Source organism: Oncorhynchus keta, chromosome 18 (assembly GCF_023373465.1).
Source record: "Oncorhynchus keta strain PuntledgeMale-10-30-2019 chromosome 18, Oket_V2, whole genome shotgun sequence".
In the NCBI taxonomy this organism is placed as follows: domain Eukaryota; kingdom Metazoa; phylum Chordata; class Actinopteri; order Salmoniformes; family Salmonidae; genus Oncorhynchus; species Oncorhynchus keta.
This window is the reverse complement of record NC_068438.1, coordinates 2,937,697-2,958,797: the sequence shown is the minus strand read 5'-3', so window position 1 is coordinate 2,958,797 and position 21,101 is coordinate 2,937,697. Positions and strand designations below refer to the sequence as shown.

Below are 21,101 nucleotides of genomic sequence, written 5' to 3'. Positions count from 1 at the left end.
ACTGCATTATTGACTGTATGTTTGTTTATTCCATGTGTAACTCTGGATTGTTGTTTGTGTCGAACTGCTTTGCTTTATCTTGGCCAGGTCGCAGTTGTAAATGAGAACTTGTTCTCAGCTAGCCTACCTGGTTAAATAAAGGTGAAATAAAAAATGTGAGTATTGTGTGTAGATTGTTGACAAAAATACAAATTTTACAAATCCATTTTAATCAAACTGTAACAACAAAATGTGGAAAAAGTCAGGGTAGCCTAGAGGTTAGAGCGTTGGACTAGTAATGTGGAAAAAGTCAGGGTAGCCTAGTGGTTAGAGCGTTGGTTACAAGTTCAAACCCCCGAGCTGACAAGGTACAAATCTGTCGTTCTGCCCCTGAACAGGCAGTTAACCCACTGTTCCCAGGCCATCATTGAAAATAAGAATTTGTTCTTAACTAACTTGCCTGGTTAAATAAAGGTAAAAAAAAATAATGATACCTCCTGAAGGCGCTGTATATTATTAATGTTTACATTAATAACTATATACAGTGCATTCGGAAAGTATTCAGATCCCTTGACTTTATGTTACGTTACAGCCTTATTCTAAAGTGGATGAAATCATTTCCCCCCTCTCATCAATCTAGACACAATACCCCATAATGACAAAGAATAACTCGTTTTTAGACATTTTTGCAAATATATTGAAATAAAAAAACTGAAATATAACATTGACATAAGTATTCAGACCCTTTACTCAGTACTTTGTTGAAGGACCTTTGGCAGCGATTATAGCCTTGAGGCCTCTTGGGTATGACGCTACAAGCTTGGCACACCTGTATTTGGGGAGTTTCTCCCATTCTTCTCTCCAGATCCTCTCAACCTCTGTCAGGTTGGATGGGGAGCGTCTCTGCACGGCTATTTTCAGGTCTCTCCAGAGATGTTTGATCGGGCTCTGGCTGGGACATGCAGGACATTCAAGGACATTCAGAGACTTGTCCCAAAACCACTCCTGTGTTGTCTTGGCTGTGTGCTTAGGGTCGTTGTCCTGTTGGAAGGTAAACCTTCGCCCCAGTCTGAGATCCTGAGTGCTCTGGAGCAGGTTTTCATCAAGGATCGCTCTGCACTTTGCTCCGTTCATCTTTCCCTTGATCTGGACTAGTCTCCCAGTCCCTGCCACTGAAAAACATCCCACAGCATGATGCTGCCACCGCCATGCTTTACCGTAGGGGTGGTGGCAGGTTTCCTCCAGGTGTAAAGCTTGGCATTCAGGGCACATCGTTCAATCTTGGTTTCATCAGAACAGATAATGTTGTTTCTCATGGTCTGAGAGTTCTTTAGGTACCTTTTGGCAAACTCCAAGTGGGCAGTCATGTACCTTTTACTGAGGAGTAGCTTCCATCTCATCATAAAGGCCTGATTGGTGGAGTGCTGCAGAGATGGTTGTCCTTCTGAAACGTTCTCCCATCTCCACAGAGGAACTCTGGAGCTCTGTCAGAGTGGCCATCAGGTTCTTGGTCACCTCCCTGACCAAGGCCCTTCTCCCCCAATTACTCAGTTTGGCCGGGTGGCAAGCTCCAGAAAGAGTCTTGGTGGTTCCAAACTTCTTCCATTTAAGAATGATGGACACCAACTGTGTTCTTGGGGACCTTAAATGTTGCAGAAATATTTTGGTACCCTTCCCCAGATCTGTGCCTCGACACAATCCTGTCTCAGAGATCTACGGACAATTCCTAGGACCTCATGACTTGGTTTTCGCTCTGACATGCACTGTCAACCATGGGATTATATATAGACAGGTGTGTGCCTTTTAAATCATGTCCAATCAATTGAATTTTCCACATGTGGACTCCAATCAAGTTGTAGAAACATCTCAAGGATGATCAATGGAAACAGGATGAACCTGAGTTGAATTTTGAGTCTCGTTGCAAAGGGTCTGAATACTTATGTAAAGGTATTTCTGTTTTTTATAAATTAGCAAAAATTTTACAAAATCTGTTTTGCTTTGTCATTATGGGGTATTGTGTGTAGATTTTATTTAATCCATTTTAGAATAAGGCTGTAATGTAACAAAATGTTGGAAAAAATGAAGGGGTCTGAATACTTTCTGAATGCACTGTATAATAAGCCATCAAATGTGTATGGATTGTAATGCTTATATCTGATTTATAAATGGGGGGGGCGACTCATTAGTACCCACTACTTATGAGTAGATAATTAATGCGCATTCATGAAAGTCAATGTGTTGGCAATTAGATTTTTCTGTCAAATTTAAAAGAAACATTTTCAATGTTTAAGTGTGATTGAGCGCTGTGTAGGCTAACTCTAATAGTGGGTTACTGACTTTGAAGTTAAAGACTAGGTAAAACAATGTGGGGATAAACTTGAAATGGGTTTTAAAGTGTCCGTAGGGAAAAATTTGCTGAAGGTGACTGTTTAGAAAAGTTAGCTTGTGCAGTGTTGGTGTGGGTTGGACAGATGAATAAAGAGATGCGTAATTAAATTCTCATCTTTCAGGGCCCCATAAAAGATCTCCTTTCCAGCTTTTCTTTTCGACTCCCCCCGTTTCCTCCTTCCTTCCCTATTTTCTCTCCGCTCCTTCCCATGGTGGGTGACATCGTCAGGTCAGCCCGCCCAGAGTTTCCCTAGTCACCTGGAGTGCAGCCAGACCCTGGGCATAGGGCCAAGTCCAGTGAGGGGCGGAAGTTATGAGACCGCCATTCAGGTGCCCTTTACTGAAAAATCTGTCTCTAAAAAGGATTTTTTTCTATATTTTTTGGGGGTGAACCAAAGTGAACGTCTTAGGCTACTCTCCTTATGTTTAGGTTTATTTGAACATCTTGGTGACAGACAGACACATACAGAAAATGTGATGTCATACAATATACACACAAGTAAAAAAAAAAGTATTTTTAAATGTATGCGCTTATTCTGTAGATGTGTGTTAGAGTGGTAGTTTTACAGCATTTTAAAAAGTGTGATGGTCACGGACGGTTCTCACAGTATCCATCATCTCCGAGCGATTTTGTGATAAGCTACTGGTTAACTTTCTCAGTCAAAAAGTGATTAATTTATCCGAATTTATCAGTGGAAGGATGGGACAACAAAAGCATTGTCATTGGGCCTGATCCATAAATATCATGCAACATAACCCACAAATTCTTGCTATATGTTCTTAAGAGTCACAGGGGTCCTCTTCTATTGAAAACCACAGGCTGTCTCGGGGTCTTCCTAAGGTCAGCCCGAGTGATGGGGATAGGGGGAAACTGTGGACCACTTGGCCAGCCAGACCATGGGCAATGCCAAAAAGTTCAATTGACAAACATTTTACCTCATTCTGCACAATGGATTTTTTATGAGAGCACACTTCACATGCAGAATTGTATAACTTTTAGAGTTGCCAGCGTGGCCACTTTCTGGAGGTGAATGAAGGGATGTAGGCGAGAACAAACCCTTGATGCAGTGAGGCAAAGCCTAAAGCCTCTTCCTGAGCCACAGCATTGCAGACGGTGACACATTGCTGTAGCCTAACCAGGATGGGGCATACTGTGGGCTAGTCATGATAGACTACTAAACGCCTTCCTCTTCAATGGATGATCCATAATTAGCTGAGGAGCTATCACACCTAGATGGGGCTCAGAGAGAGTTGAGATAGGCTAGATGTAGGCCTGGATTTCAATCATTGTTTTGAGTTAGTTAACTTTTTGACATCTCCTCTGTTAGTCTTTTGAGTTGCCACTTGCTCATTGCCAGGAAGTGGATAATGGAGCCTTGTTTGAACAGATGGATTGGAAAATGGGTCCATGCAAGCAAAGAAAAATGAGCGCATCTGGAAGGATGTTCTTTGCGGCAATATTGTCATGGTGCCCACCTTCCTTGCACAGACAGTTGGGACTGCACGCCACATGAGTCAACAGGTGAAGAAACAGTCCGTGCAATTGGGATCCTTGGGACGTCCATACCCCTTTGGGACGTCCCGATGGTTAGGGTTAGAGTTTATGGACGTTCCAAGGATCCCCGATAGTACTGACCGTGAAGAAACCCCTGGCTCTGTTGCTGTGTTTTTTGCGGGTTGCAGACTTGCCGGTGTCGATGTCAAGTTTTGGTGGCTAAATAACACTTACTAATAAATGAGGGAAAAACGTTTCCTTATAAAAATGTGTCTTTAGCCTATAAACTATGAATGACTTTCATAATTTATATTCTAAACCATGGCGGATTGAGGCCTCAACCGATGAGAGATACTTTTACATTCCACGAGCGGTTATTTAAGTAAGAGTTTACAGCCCAAAAATAGTTTGAAGACTTGAAGGCAACATTTTACCCTATATTCGTCTGGTTGAGAACTGTGTGTAGTTTGAGAGCACTTGAGAGAATGGGAGAGCAGAGTCTGTGAGACAAATTGTTGTTTTAGAACTGGGCGGCGCTCTCACTCTATCCCACCAACTCGACTGACGTGCCCGAACTTGTACGACCGACACCTGATCCGTTCGGTCGCTGCATAGACCAGGCAGGGAAGTATCAAAGTTACCCAATAAACATACAAATGCGACGCAATTAACCAAGGACTCGGTTGAAAAGTAAGAGTTTACAATTTTATCACAGGGGAATAGCGCGGAATGCTGAGAATGATACGAGTTTGATGGGACTGGAGAATTTGGAGCTCCATGCCCAAATGGCCAATTCTCCGCAGAGCTGTTCAAATGTGGATTTCACGTTGTGATACGCACCACGTCCTGGTTCAGAACTCATGCTTTCTGCATGAAAACACCTGAATAAGGTAGCCTATCCAAGATGATCAATCTCTTTTATACCAATCATTGCATTTAGCAGAATCATGTGCTCTCAACATTGAGTGTAGGTCACCATTGACTGTCAACTGTAAAAAACGACAACAGGTTCCAATGGAGCACAGGAAGCAGAAGTTGAGTTCGGCCAAGGGCTTCGTCCCAGTGTTTGAGATGCGCGGAACTCGTCGGATACTTTTTCTACTAGTGCTGATGTTGGTAGGTTTGGATGGGGTCGGCGGACTCCCTGCGTGTAGAAGGAAAACGGTAAGTGGACGGCTGCACATGGAAATGATAAAAGTAATATTTAGACTGTTTGCCTGTGCGAGCAACTCAACAAACCCAGTATTTTCATTAATTTATTATGTTTTGTCATCGTTTTTTTACAGACTGAAAAACAAGTGTTTTAAGTAAGCTACACTGACAGTCACATTTTTCTGGTTTGATCCTAATGTATTTTTGTGTATGTTTATTTGTTGATCAGTGTTATAATAGCCTATAATAGGAAAATAAATGGGGAGAAAGAAGAAAAGAAAGAAAGGAGTGGTTTAGGTGGTGAGGGAAGGGGAGCGCTGGAGGAGAAGCTTCAGCTCACATGTGGGTGACAGATATTTTAGCACAGAGAGATGGATAGATGGAGAGGGGCTGTCAGGCGACGAGAGCAGATGAGGAGGGTTTTACATCTGTGTCGGGTTAAGTTGTGATTTCTGTTCCCTTTTGCACTTGTGCCACGTGTCTTTTTTTTACAACATTTTCTTCCTAGAGGCCAGACATGCTCCCTTTTGCCAGGAAGCCTGAAAAATGCTTAACTTGACTTTAAGTTATTCCTTTTAACTCATAGTGGAAGAAATGTGGAGAAATAGAATGAACAACTCCAATTACTATTTTGTGTTTGGGTGGTAGTTGAAATCTTCCCCCAATTACTGATTCAACAAAATGTCATAATTGAAGTGATTTTTTGCATGTAAACCTTGGTGGGGAAAACTCAACTTGTTTTTTTATGCATGCCAGCAAAGCCACTACACAACACTAAACAATACATTAATTGCACTATAACGGTGACAAACGGTGCCCGCAAACTGTTAGGGTCTACATAAAGCTGTCCCTACAGCAGAGCTTTCTTTTCAGCACCATGGAGTGAATCCTAACCACTGCTACACCTTGCTATCAGCAGAGCCTTGTCTGGCAGCGAAACAGTTCATTCAGCCTCATTTACTGCATAAAAAAAATGTATCTGATATTGCTGACTTGCTTAAACAAATGTGGTTTCTACTGACAATTGAGATGTACAAACTATGGCATAAGGGGATGACGGGCAGATAATAGGCAATCCGTAATTTCGATTACGACATTAATGAGCGAGCTAGGACGGACGTAGTCAAAATGTTCAGCGACAGAATTCAGAACATGGCCCGTTCATACAGTATTCTCTCTGTATACCAAGTCAGAACCGTAGGATAAATAAAGGGGGCATATAAGCAGACAATGAAAGCTCTGACAATATTCAATGATTACATTTCTCTAAAACAGTCTACAGGCTACATGTGCACCACCAAGTCAGAACAGTAGGCTAAGTTATGAGGGGGAAAGGGAAATTATTAGGGTGAGGCACATGGGCTACTATGAGCTTACTACACAACATACATATTACTTTCTTAGCTACAGTATACATATCTCCCTGGCATATTACATAATTTATGCAGCAGCATACAATACACTTTTGGACTCAAATGGTTGTGCTGTGCTCACCTGAACAGGAAGGTGGCTCTGCAGTCCTTGTGGGCAAATTTTGTCATCAAACTATGTCATCAATTGGGAACTCTTACAAAAAGTCATGTCGGAAAGTATTCAGACCCCTGGACTTTTTCCACATTTTGTTACCCTACAGTCGTATTCTAAAAATGATGAAATTAATATTTTTCATGGCCGAGTGGCGCAGCAGTCTAAGGCACTGTATCGCAGTGCTAGCTGCGTCACTACAGATCCTGGTTCGATCCCAGGCTGTGATGCAGCTGGCCGTGACTGGGAGACCCATGGGGCGGCGCAAAAGTGGCCCAGTGTTGTCTGGGTCAGGGGAGGGTTTGGCCGGCTGGGTTGTCCTTGTCCTATTGCACTCTAGCGACTCCTGTGGCAGGCCAGGCGCAATGCACACTTACACGGTCGCCAGTTTCCTCCAACACATTGGTGCGGCTGACTTCCGGATTAAGCGAGCAAGATGTCAAGAAGCACTGCGGCTTGGCTGGGTTGTGTTTCAGATGACGCATGGCTCTCGACCTTTGCTTCTCCCGAGTCTGTACGGGAGTTGCAACGATGAGAAAAGACTGTAACTACCAATTGGATATTACAACATTCGGGAGAAAAAGGGGTAAATATATATATATATATTAACAAAAAAGCAATAATTGTCACGTTCTCACCTTAGTTCTTTTGTTATGTCTTTGTTTTATTATGGTCAGGGTGTGAGTTGGGTGGGTTGTCTATGTTAGTTTTTCTATGATTTGCTATTTCTATGTTTGGCCTGGTATGGTTCTCAATCAGAGGCAGCTGTCTATCGTTGTCCCTGATTGAGAACCATATTTAGGTAGCCTGTTTTCAATTGTGTTTCGTGGGTGATTATTTTCCGTTTTCTGTTGTGTGTCTGCACAAGCCAGTACTGTTTTTGGTCGTTCTCTTTGTTAGTTTTGTTATCTCCGTGTTCATTTAAATAAATATGGACACATACGACGCTGCACCTTGGTCCTCACGTTCTTCCACCAACAACGGCCGTTACAATAATGTTTTTCCTCATCAATATACACATAATACCAAATAATGACAAAAAGAAAACAGGTTTTTAGAAATGTTTGCTAATTTATAAAAAATAAAAACTGAAATACCGTATTTGCATAAGTATTGAGAGCGTTTTCTATGAGACACTAAATTGAGGTCATATGCATCATGTCAGAGCAAAAACCAAGCCATGAGGTTGAAGGAATTGTCCAAAGAGCTCAGAGACAGGATTATTACATTTACATTACATTTAAGTCATTTAGCAGACGCTCTTATCCAGAGCGACTTACAAATTGGTGCATTCACCTTATGACATCCAGTGGAACAGCCACTTTACAATAGTGCATCTAAATCTTTTAAGGGGGGGGGGTGAGAAGGATTACTTTATCCTATCCTAGGTATTCCTTAAAGAGGTGGGGTTTCAGGTGTCTCCGGAAGGTGGTGATTGACTCCGCTGTCCTGGCGTCGTGAGGGAGTTTGTTCCACCATTGGGGGGCCAGAGCAGCGAACAGTTTTGACTGGGCTGAGCGGGAACTGTACTTCCTCAGTGGTAGGGAGGCGAGCAGGCCAGAGGTGGATGAACGCAGTGCCCTTGTTTGGGTGTAGGGCCTGATCAGAGCCTGGAGGTACTGAGGTGCCGTTCCCCTCACAGCTCCGTAGGCAAGCACCATGGTCTTGTAGCGGATGCGAGCTTCAACTGGAAGCCAGTGGAGAGAGCGGAGGAGCGGGGTGATGTGAGAGAACTTGGGAAGGTTGAACACCAGACGGGCTGCGGCGTTCTGGATGAGTTGTAGGGGTTTAATGGCACAGGCAGGGAGCCCAGCCAACAGCGAGTTGCAGTAATCCAGACGGGAGATGACAAGTGCCTGGATTAGGACCTGCGCCGCTTCCTGTGTGAGGCAGGGTCGTACTCTGCGGATGTTGTAGAGCATGAACCTACAGGAACGGGCCACCGCCTTGATGTTAGTTGAGAACGACAGGGTGTTGTCCAGGATCACGCCAAGGTTCTTAGCGCTCTGGGAGGAGGACACAATGGAGTTGTCAACCGTGATGGCGAGATCATGGAACGGGCAGTCCTTCCCCGGGAGGAAGAGCAGCTCCGTCTTGCCGAGGTTCAGCTTGAGGTGGTGATCCGTCATCCACACTGATATGTCTGCCAGACATGCAAAGATGCGATTCGCCACCTGGTCATCAGAAGGGGGAAAGGAGAAGATTAATTGTGTGTCGTCTGCATAGCAATGATAGGAGAGACCATGTGAGGTTATGACAGAGCCAAGTGACTTGGTGTATAGCGAGAATAGGAGAGGGCCTAGAACAGAGCCCTGGGGGCACCAGTGGTGAGAGCGCGTGGTGAGGAGACAGATTCTCGCCACGCCACCTGGTAGGAGCGACCTGTCAGGTAGGACGCAATCCAAAGCGTGGGCCGCGCCGGAGATGCCCAACTCGGAGAGGGTGGAGAGGAGGATCTGATGGTTCACAGTATCGAAGGGTTGAGGAGGCAGAATCAGGAGATAGGTTGGAGAAGGTTTGAGCAGAGGGAAGAGATGATAGGATGGAAGAGGAGAGAGTAGCGGGGGAGAGAGAGCGAAGGTTGGGACGGCGCGATACCATCCGAGTAGGGGCAGTGTGGGAAGTGTTGGATGAGAGCGAGAGGGAAAAGGATACAAGGTAGTGGTCGGAGACTTGGAGGGGAGTTGCAATGAGGTTAGTGGAAGAACAGCATCTAGTAAAGATGAGGTCGAGCGTATTGCCTGCCTTGTGAGTAGGGGGGGAAGGTGAGAGGGTGAGGTCAAAAGAGGAGAGGAGTGGAAAGAAGGAGGCAGAGAGGAATGAGTCAAAGGTAGACGTGGGGAGGTTAAAGTCACCCAGAACTGTGAGAGGTGAGCTTATCAAGGCATCAAGCTCATTGATGAACTCTCCGAGGGAACCTGGAGGGCGATAAATGATAAGGATGTTAAGCTTGAAAGGGCTGGTAACTGTGACAGCATGGAATTCAAAGGAGGCGATAGACAGATGGGTAAGGGGAGAAAGAGAGAATGACCACTTGGGAGAGATGAGGATCCCGGTGCCACCACCCCGCTGACCAGAAGATTATGTCGAGGCACAGATCTAGGGAAGGGTACTAAAACATTTCTGCAGCATTGAAGGTCCCCAAGAACACAGTGGCCTCCATCATTCTTAAATGGAAGAAGTTTGGAACCACCAAGACTCTTCCTGGAGCTTGCCTCCTGGCCAAACTGAGCAATCAGGGGAGAAGGGCCTTGGTCAGGGAGGTGACCAAGAACCCAATGGTCACTCTGATAGAGCTCCAGAGTTCCTCTGTGGAGATGGGAGAACCTTCCAGAAGGACAACCATCTCTGCAGCCCTCCACCAATCAGGCCTTTATGGTAGAGTGGCCAGACGGAAGCCACTCCTCATTAAAAGGCTTGGAGTTTGCCAAAAGGCACCTAAAGACTTACAGATCATGAAAAACAAGACTCTCTGGTCTGATGAAACCAAGATTGGACTCTTTGGCCTGAATGCCAAGCGTCACGTCTGGAAGAAACCTGGCACCATCCCTACTGTGAACCATAGTGGTGGCAGTATCATGCTGTGGGGATGTTTTTCAGTGGCAGGGATTGAGAGACTAGTCAGGATCGAGGGAAAGATGAACGGAGCAAAGTACAGAGCGATCCTTGATGAAAACCTACTCCAGAGCACACAGGACCTCAGACTGGGGCAAATGTTCACCTTCCAACAGGAAAATGACCCTAAGCACACAGCTAAGACAACGCAGGAGTGGCTTTGGGACAAGTCTCTGAATGTCCTTGAGTGGCCCAGTCACGGACTTGAACCCGATCTAACATCTCTGGAGAGACATGAAAATAGCTGTGCAGCAATGCTCCCCATCCAACCTGACAGAGCTTGAGAGGATCTACAGAGAATAATGGGAGAAACTCCCCAAATACAGGTGTGCCAAGCTTGTAGCTTCGTACCCAAGAAGCCTCAAGGCTGTAATCGCTGCCAAAGGTGCTTCAACAAAATACAGAGAAAAGGGTCTGTATATGTATTATGTAAATGTCATATTGACATTTTTTTTATACATTTGCTAAAATATCTTAAAACCTGTTTTTGCTTGGTCATGATGGGGTATTGTGTATAGATTGATGAGGGGGAAAAAACAAATTAATCCATTTTAGAATACGTAACAAAATGTGAAAAAAGTCCAGGGGTCTGAATATTTTCAGAATGCACTGCATTTCAACCTTTTCTGGCCTATGGTGTTGAATGCTTATGCTTTTAAACTTGGAAGAGAGACCTTTAAACCCAGACTTGGACCACACACCTTCTCCACTGAATAGCAGGCTAGTGCTTGCTTTGCAACACTTGCTGTTAGCCACTGATTCCTTCCAAACCACTGATTTGAATTTGCGATTTTGATATTGGTGTGTAATGAGCACCGATACGTTTTAGCTATAATGTCTCTTCATATGACAAGGATTGAAAAGGATTTGCCAGTAGATGATGACCGCTTCTCTAGCTTGCTAGCTAAGATTTTGAAAGTGTGATGTTGACATGATCAGTCCAATCAAAGCTACAGTAGATATAAAGTGATTTGATGTCATTTTATCTGTGGCCAATGACCTTGAGCCTTCTTGGATGGGCACTTCCGATGTAACTCTATGGCAGGACCCAAGGGGCTTGAATTTTCGAGCTTGCCCTGAATGGCGGGTTGCCACTGGTCCTGTCTTGTTTCTCAGGCTACTGATAATTTGTTCTTTGTCTCAGGCGCTGTACCATTCTCTCTACTGCAACATACTGACTGTGCAAAGCTTCGCTCCTACACACACACTGTTTTCACCTCTCCATGGTCATGTCATGCTCCTCTTGTCACCTCTAATGATCTCTCTCTCTCTCTCCCCCCTCCATCTCTCTCAGGAAGCTGGTGAGCGGTCTGTGGAGTCCCTGAGCTCTGTGAAGCATCATCCCGTGACGGGAGCGGCATTGAGCCGCTCCAAACGCTACGCCATCAACCCACTGGGACACAAGTGGAAGCATTTCAACCTCACCTACAAGTGAGACCCTGAATACCAAGTCAGACCCCTGTCCTTACCCCCTAGGCACTTTTGAAGATCTGAGAGGATTAGATATGCAGTGCCTTCAGAAAGTATTCAATCCCAATGTTCCTTCAAAAGGGACACTGAGCAAATTTCAGGTCTGCTGACCACGTGCGTTTACTGTGAACAATAAGGTTGTACAGTTTCAGACAGTGGTCAAGTAGGCTGCTGTGGTTATTTGATCATAATGTAGACCAACCAACACAATGTTATTGTTTGATTCAAAATAAAATGTTTTATTATTCCCATACCATTATTATAGAGATTCAGACAAATTATGCTACCCGTAACTTATTCAAGCCTGTCTCGAAATATGACACTGCCCCTTTAATACAAAAAAATCTATACCAGACTCGCTTTTCAAAGATATCTAGAAATGTTCACATTTTGTGCTCCTGTAGAAAGCAATCACTCCCCTATTGCTGACTACAAATGATCTATAACTGGGCTACTAACTCACTAACGAGCAAAGGATATGAAAACATGTGCAAACGTGGCTCCATGCAGCTCTCTCTTTGATCTCAAAAAAAGTGCATCTACTCATGACCACTCATGCTGTAAACACAGTCCAGTTCAAAGTGAATGGCACAGATCCATATATGGCAATGGTCTATTTGCATGTAAGCCTACCGCAGCTCTGATTAGTATGGGCTGAATTGTACTCTGATGCGTTCTGCCTACAATGAAATCTCTTCAAATCAAATGTTATTGGTCACATACATATTGTTAGCAGGATATTGCGAGTGTAGCGAAATAATTGTGCTTTTAGTTCCGACAGTGCAGCAATATCTAACATGAAATCTAATTATTCCACAACAACTACATAATACACACAAATCTAAGTAAAGGAATGGAATAAGAATATATACATTTTTTTTATTTTTTTTTATTTCACCTTTATTTAACCAGGTAGGCAAGTTGAGAACAAGTTCTCATTTACAATTGTGACCTGGCCAAGATAAAGCAAAGCAGTTCGACAGATACAACGACACAGAGTTGCACATGGAGTAAAACAAACATACAGTCAATAATACAGTATAAACAAGTCTATATACAATGTGAGCAAATGAGGTGAGAAGGGAGGTAAAGGCAAAAAAGGCCATGGTGGCAAAGTAAATACAATATAGCAAGTAAAACACTGGAATGGTAGTTTTGCAATGGAAGAATGTGCAAAGTAGAAATAAAAATAATGGGGTGCAAAGGAGCAAAATAAATAAATGAATTAAATACAGTTGGGAAAGAGGTAGTTGTTTGGCTACATTATAGGTGGGCTGTGTACAGGTGCAGTAATCTGTGAGCTGCTCTGACAGTTGGTGCTTAAAGCTAGTGAGGGAGATAAGTGTTTCCAGATTCAGAGATTTTTGTAGTTCGTTCCAGTCATTGGCAGCAGAGAACTGGAAGGAGAGGCAGCCAAAGAAAAAATAGGTTTTGGGGGTGACTAGAGAGATATACCTGCTGGAGCGTGTGCTACAGGTGGGAGATGCTATGGTGACCAGCGAGCTGAGATAAGGGGGGACTTTACCTAGCAGGGTCTTGTAGATGACATGGAGCCAGTGGGTTTGGCGACGAGTATGAAGCGAGGGCCAGCCAACGAGAGTGTACAGGTCGCAATGGTGGGTAGTATATGGGGCTTTGGTGACAAAACGGATTGCACTGTGATAGACTGCATCCAATTTGTTGAGTAGGGTATTGGAGGCTATTTTGTAAATGACATCGCCAAAGTCGAGGATTGGTAGGATGGTCAGTTTTACAAGGGTATGTTTGGCAGCATGAGTGAAGGATGCTTTGTTGCAAAATAGGAAGCCAATTCTAGATTTAACTTTGGATTGGAGATGTTTGATATGGGTCTGGAAGGAGAGTTTACAGTCTAACCAGACACCTAAGTATTTGGAGTTGTCTGCGTATTCTAAGTCAGAGCGGTCCAGAGTAGTGATGTTGGACAGGCGGGTAGGTGCAGGTAGCGATCGGTTGAAGAGCATGCATTTAGTTTTACTTGTATTTAAGAGCAATTGGAGGCTACGGAAGGAGAGTTGTATGGCATTGAAGCTTGCCTGGAGGGTTGTTAACACAGTGTCCAAAGAAGGGCCGGAAGTATACAGAATGGTGTCGCCTGCATAGAGGTGGATCAGAGACTCACCAGCAGCAAGAGCGACCTCATTGATGTATACAGAGAAGAGAGTCGGTCCAAGAATTGAACCCTGTGGCACCCCCATAGAGACTGCCAGAGGTCCGGACAGCAGACCCTCCGATTTGACACACTGATCAGAGAAGTAGTTGGTGAACCAGGCGAGGCAATCATTTGAGAAACCAAGGCTGTCGAGTCTGCCGATGAGGATGTGGTGATTGACAGAGTTGAAAGCCTTGGCCAGATCAATGAATATGGCTGTACATTAATGTTTCTTATCGATGGCGGTTAAGATATCGTTTAGGACCTTGAGCGTGGCTGAGGATCACCCATGACCAGCTCTGAAACCAGATTGCATAGCAGAGAAGGTATGGTGAGATTCGAAATGGTCGGTAATCTGTTTGTTGACTTGGCTTTCGAAGACCTTAGAAAGGCATGGTAGGATAGATATAGGTCTGTAGCAGTTTGGGTCAAGAGTGTCCCCCCTTTTGAAGAGGGGGATGACCGCAGCTGCTTTCCAATCTTTGGGAATCTCAGACGACACGAAAGAGAGGTTGAACAGGCTAGTAATAGGGGTGGCAACAATTTCGGCAGATAATTTTAGAAAGAAAGGGTCCAGATTGTCTAGCCCGGCTGATTTGTAGGGGTCCAGATTTTGCAGCTCTTTCAGAACATCAGCTGAATGGATTTGGGAGAAGGAGAAATGGGGAAGGCTTGGGCGAGTTGCTGTTGGGGGTGCAGTGCTGTTGACCGGGGTAGGAGTAGCCAGGTGGAAAGCATGGCCAGCCGTAGAAAAATGCTTATTGAAATTCTCAATTATGGTGGATTTATCAGTGGTGACAGTGTTTCCTATCTTCAGTGCAGTGGGCAGCTGGGAGGAGGTGTTCTTATTCTCCATGGACTTTACAGTGTCCCAGAACTTTTTTGAGTTAGTGTTGCAGGAAGCAAATTTCTGCTTGAAAAAGCTAGCCTTGGCTTTTCTAACTGCCTGTGTATAATGGTTTCTAGCTTCCCTGAACAGCTGCATATCACGGGGGCTGTTTGATGCTAATGCAGAACGCCATAGGATGTTTTTGTGTTGGTTAAGGGCAGTCAGGTCTGGGGAGAACCAAGGGCTATATCTGTTCCTGGTTCTAAATTTATTGAATGGGGCATGTTCATTTAAGATCGTTAGGAAGGCATTTAAAACAAATATCCAGGCATCCTCTACTGACGGGATGAGATCTATATCCTTCCAGGATACCCCGGCCAGGTCGATTAGAAAGGCCTGCTCGCTGAAGTGTTTCAGGGAGCGTTTTACAGTGATGTGTGGAGGTCGTTTGACCGCTGACCCATTACGGATGCAGGCAATGAGGCAGTGATCGCTGAGATCTTGGTTGAAGACAGCAGAGGTGTATTTAGAGGGGAAGTTGGTAAGGATGATATCTATGAGGGTGCCCTTGTTTAAGGCTTTGGGGAGGTACCTGGTAGGTTCATTGATAATTTGTGTGAGATTGAGGGCATCAAGTTTAGATTGTAGGATGGCTGGGGTGTTAAGCATGTTCCAGTTTAGGTCGCCTAGCAGCACGAGCTCTGAAGATAGATGGGGGGGGCAATCAGTTCACATATGGTGTCCAGAGCACGGCTGGGGGCAGAGGGTGGTCTATAGCAGGCGGCAACGGTGAGAGACTTGTTTTTAGAGAGGTGGATTTTTAAAAGTAGAAGTTCAAATTGTTTGGGTACAGACCTGGATAGTAGGACAAAACTCTGCAGGCTATCTTTGCAGTAGATTGCAACACCGCCCCCTATGGCAGTTCTATCTTGTCTGAAAATGTTGTAGTTTGGAATGAAAATTTCTGAATTTTTGGTGGTCTTCCTAAGCCAGGATTCAGACACAGCTAGAACATCCGGGTTGGCAGAGTGTGCTAAAGCAGTGAATAGAACAAACTTAGGGAGGAGGCTTCTAATGTTAACATGCATGAAACCAAGGCTATTGCGGTTACAGAAGTCATCAAAAGAGAGCGCCTGGGGAATAGGAGTGGAGCTAGGCACTGCAGGGCCTGGATTCACCTCTACATCGCCAGAGGAACATATGAGGAGTAGAATAAGGGTGTGGCTAAAAGCAATAAGAATTGGTCGTCTAGAACGTCTGGAACAGAGAGTAAAAGGAGGTTATAAATCATCCATAAATATATAATAATATTATATATATATATATATATATATATATATATATATATATATATATATAATATAAATATATGGATGAGCAATGACAGAGCGGCATAGGCAAGATGCTATATATGGTATAAAATACAGTATATACATATGAGACGAGTAATGCAAGATACAGTTGAAGTCGGAAGTTTACATACACCTTAGCCAAATACATTTAAAATCAGTTTTTCACAATTCCTGACATTTAATCCCAGTAAAAATTCCTTGTCTTAGGTCAGTCAGTGTCCACCTCCGTGCTTCACGGTTGGAATGGTGTTCTTCGGCTTGCAAGCCTCCCCTTTAGGAGAACGCGTCTCCTTCCTGAGCGATATGCCGGCTTCGTGGTCCCATGGTGTTTATACTTGTGTACTATTGTTTGTATAGATGAACGTGGTACCTTCAGGCATTTGGAAAATGCTCCCAAGGATGAACCAGACTTTTTTTCTGAGGTCTTGCTTGATTTCTTTTCTTCTTTTGATTTTCCCTTGATTTTAAGCAAAGAGGCACTGCGTTTGAAGGTAGGCCTTGAAATACAGCCTTAGGTACACCTCCAATTGGCTTAAATGATGTCAATTAGCCTATCAGAAGCTTCTAAAGCCATTACATAATTTTACGTAATTTCTCAAGGTGTTTAAAGGCACAGTCAACTTAGTGTATGTAAACTTCTGACCCACTGGAATTGTGATACAGTGAATTATAAGTAAAATCATCTGTCTGTAAACAATTGTTGTAAAAATTGCACAAAGTAGATGTCCTAACCGACTTGCCAACACTATAATTTGTGGAGTGTTAAACTTTCGACATCAACTGTATGTAAACATTATTAAAGTAGACTGCACCACCCACAACTGCAAGGCTCTCCAGAGGGTGGTGCAGTCTGCTTTAATAATGTTTACATACAGTTGATGTCAAAAGTTTACATACACTCAGGTTGGAGTCATTAAAAGTTGCCGTACCAGGCGATGATGCAGCCCGACAGGATGCTTTCAATTGTGACAAGCCAAATTTCTTCAGCCTCCTGAGGTTGAAGAGGCTCTGTTGCGCCTTCTTCATCACACGGTCTGTGTGGGTGGACCATCTCCTATGCACTTCCTTATAAACTCACTCGCCGAATCACAGCCCAGGATTTTTTCAAATTTTGTCGTGTTATAGCCTGAATTTACAATTATATCGAGGTTTTGTGTCACTGGCCTACTGACAATAATGTCAAAGTGTAATTATGTTTTTAGAATTGTTTTACACATTAATTACAAATGAAAAGCTGTAATGTCTTGAGATGTCTTGAGTCAATTCAACCCCTTTCTTATTGCAAATAGGTGCTTAACGAGTCCCACAGTAAGTTGCATGGAATCACTCTGTGTGCAATAATAGTGTTTAACATGATTTTTTTTATGACTACCTCATCTCTGTACCCCACACATACAATTATCTATAAGGTCCCTCAGTCGAGCAGCGAATTTCAAACACAGATTCAACCACAAAGACCAGGGAGGTTTTCCAATGACTCGCAAAGATGGGCACCTATTGTAGATGGGTAAAATAAAAAAAGCAGACATTGAATATATCTTTGAGCATGGTGAAGTTATTAATTACATTTTGGATGGTGTATCAATACACCCAGTCACTACAAAGATACAGGCGTTCTTCCTAACTGAGTTTCCGGATTGGAAGGAAACCGCGCCGGAATTTCACCATCAGGTGACTTTAAAACAGTTACAGAGTTTCATGGCTATGATAGGAGAAACCTGTTCGATCAACAACATTGTAGTTACTCGACAATGCTAACCTAATGACAGAGTGGGAAAAAAGGAAGCTTGTACAGAATACAAATATTCTAAAACATGCATCTTGTTTGCAATAAGACACTAAATTAAAACTGCAAGAAATGTGCCATTATGTTTGGGGCAAATACAACACAACACATCACTGAGTACCACTGTTCATATTTTCAAGCATGGTGGTGGCTGCATCATGTTATGGGTATGCTTGTCATTGGCAAGGACTAGGGAGTTTTTTAGGCTAACAATAAATGGAATAGAGCGAAGCACAGACAAAATCCTAGAGGAAAACCTGATTCAGTCTGCTTTCCAACAGACAATGGGAGACAAATTCCCCTTTCAGCAGTACAATTTCCTAACACACAAGGCCAAATATACTATGATCAACAACCAACTTAACAGAGCTTGACATTAAAAAATGTGCAAATATTGTACAATCCAGGTGTGTAAAGCTCTTAGAGACTTACCCAGAAAGACTCACATTTGTAATCGCTGCTAAAGGTGACAAAAAACATATCTAATTGGTAGTTACATTCTTGTCCCACCGCTGCAACTCCCGTACGGCCTCGGGACTCGAGAGCCATGAGTCCTCCGAAACACGACCCTGCCAAGCCACACTGCTTCTTAACCCGGAAGACAGCCGCACCAATGTGTCAGAGCAAACACTTTACAACTGGCTACCGTGTCAGCGTGCATGCACCCAACACGCCACAGGAATGAGAAGAGTGCGATGGGACAAGGACATCCCAGCTGACCAAATCCTTCAATAAGACACTCGGGAGGCACAGCCAAATGTGATTCTGACTCAGGGGTGTGAATACTTATGTAAATTAGATTTTTCTGTTTTTCATTTTCACAAAATGTGACCTTTGTTTTTTTTTGTTACATGTTCTCACTTTGTCATTATGGGGTGTTATGTGAAGATGGGTGAGAACAAAAATCTATTGGATCCACTTGGAATTCAGGCTGTAACACAACAAAATGTTGAATAAGTCACTGGGTATGAATACTTTCTGGAAGCACTGTAGATAAAGAAATATGGCACCAATTCCCCCAAGTCTTAGTGGGTAAGATGGAGGTTCCACCATATTGCTGACACCTATCCAATCCTCTCAGATGTAGGGTCGAGGAGGAAGGGACTAGGGTTTCAGGGAGTGAGAGAGAAAGAGACAAATGGGGAAAGAGAGAGATGGGGAGGAAATGGAAGAGACTGTGAGGTCGGCTTCGGAGTGATATTTTGAGAATTATGGCTTGGGGCCACTGGCCAGATATATAAATATTCATTGTGAAAGCAAAATTGATAACATACAATTATGAATATAATTACTGTTCCCTGAAGGAGGAACATACTATGGAGAGTCAATGACCATTCATATTCCCCTGAAAACTGAAATAAATCCCAACTGGCCAATAGATGCCGAGCCTGCCCTCAGAATCCCTCCTGGCTATAATACCCAAAGGCAGCCCATTGCCTCCATTTCCTCAATTCAGTACCCCTCTTCAGCAAGCTCAAATCCTCTGACAGCACGAGGCAAAAGTATATTATATCTCATCACCTCTGTCAGGGAACAGTAGTTATTTTCAATCATTCTCTTTCAGTCGGTCACTTGCTATAACATACAATGGGGAAATACAATCAAACCCCAAGCCGGCCCACGGTTCCAAGAACAATACTTACCTTGTGAGCCTGAAATGTCAGAACTCGTACAAGGAACCCCAAGTCCAAAACAACAGAGCACCTGTCATGACATGGTAAAGCAAAGCATCGACCACGGCAGCCCAAGGCAGAAACCCACAGGGGACTGTGGTAACCTTGATAATGCGCACGTTGCACCCAGGCTCTAGTTTTGTCTTATCTTGATTATTGTCCAGTCGTGTGGTCCAGTGCTGCAAGGAAAGACCTAGTCAAGCTGCAGCTGGCCCAGAACAGAGCAGCACGTCTTGCTCTTCATTGTAATCAGAGGGCTAATTATAATTATTATGCATGCCAGTCTCTCTTGGTTAAGAGTTGAGTAGAGACTGACTGCGTCTTTTCTTATTTTTATAATACACATTAATGTGTTGAAAATCCCAAATTGTTTGCATAGTCAATTTACACACACAATTATCCCACCAGACATGCCACCAGTCCCCAAATTCAGAAAAAATGCAAGAAGGAGTAGAGTATTATATAGAGCCATTATTGCATGGAACTCCGTTCCATCTCATATTGCTCAAGTGAACAGCAAACCTGGTTTCAAAAAACCGATAAAGCGGCACCTCACGACACAACGCCTCTCCCCTGTTTGACCGAGATAGTTTGTGCGTGGGCTACGGGTGTTGCGGGGGGCTGTTGCGGTGACTATATTACCGCCACACCGGCGGTCACGAGTCATGAAGGCAGTCACATTTCACAGTTACATTTCGATAATTAGGCTTCTCCAAGCTCTGATAATGCTGTTGGTCATTAGTAGCCTACCAAACTTGCTAACTGCCTGATACTCAGCACTCTGTTGTCCCTCTTATCACAGCGTCCTCCATTCGCTATTTAAGTGCGTAGATGACATGTATATTTTCCCGCTGTCCCTGTTTCGAGACAGGTGCATGATAATGGACCGTTCCAAATCAAAATGAATATCACACATATATTAAATCAAATCAAATCAAATTTTATTTGTCACATACACATGGTTAGCAGATGTTAATGCGAGTGTAGCGAAATGCTTGTGCTTCTAGTTCCGACAATGCAGTGATAACCAACAAGTAATCTAACTAACAATTCCAAAACGACTGTCTTATACACAGTGTAAGGGGATAAAGAATATGTACATAAGGATATATGAATGAGTGATGGTACAGGGCAGCATACAGTAGATGGTATCGAGTACAGTATATACATATGAGATGAGTATGTAGACAAAGTAAACAAAGTGGCATAGTTAAAGTGGCTAGTGATACATGTATTACATAAGGATGCAGTCGATGATATAGAGTACAGTATATACGTATGCATATGGGATGAATAATGTAGGGTAAGTAACATTATATAAGGTAGCATTGTTTAAAGTGGCTAGTGATATATTTACATCATTTCCCATCAATTCCCATTATTAAAGTGGCTGGAGTTGGGTCAGTGTCAATGTCAGTGTGTTGGCAGCAGCCACTCAATGTTAGTGGTGGCTGTTTAACAGTCTGATGGCCTTGAGATAGAAGCTGTTTTTCAGTCTCTCGGTCCCAGCTTTGATGCACCTGTACTGACCTCGCCTTCTGGATGATAGCGGGGTGAACAGGCAGTGGCTCGGGTGGTTGATGTCCTTGATGATCTTTATGGCCTTCCTGTAACATCGGGTGGTGTAGGTGTCCTGGAGGGCAGGTAGTTTGCCCCGGTGATGTGTTG

At 43.7% G+C, this 21,101-nt stretch overlaps 1 protein-coding gene across 2 annotated transcripts in view; it reads left to right on the top strand.

The window, feature by feature from the left end:
- Nucleotides 1-4,398: 4,398 nt before the first annotated feature.
- LOC118397059 (matrix metalloproteinase-23) overlaps nucleotides 4,399-21,101 on the top strand; it is a 31,143-nt gene continuing 14,440 nt past the window's right edge. The window contains exons 1-3 of one of the 2 annotated variants that reach the window (XM_035791473.2): nucleotides 4,399-4,752; nucleotides 4,871-5,026; nucleotides 11,448-11,584. In XM_035791473.2, the coding sequence (XP_035647366.1) occupies nucleotides 4,877-5,026; nucleotides 11,448-11,584 (287 nt within the window). In that variant the 5' untranslated portion in view covers nucleotides 4,399-4,752; nucleotides 4,871-4,876. Of the gene's footprint in view, nucleotides 5,027-11,447; nucleotides 11,585-21,101 lie in introns of both variants that reach the window. The other variant, XM_035791472.2, reaches the window with a different exon arrangement.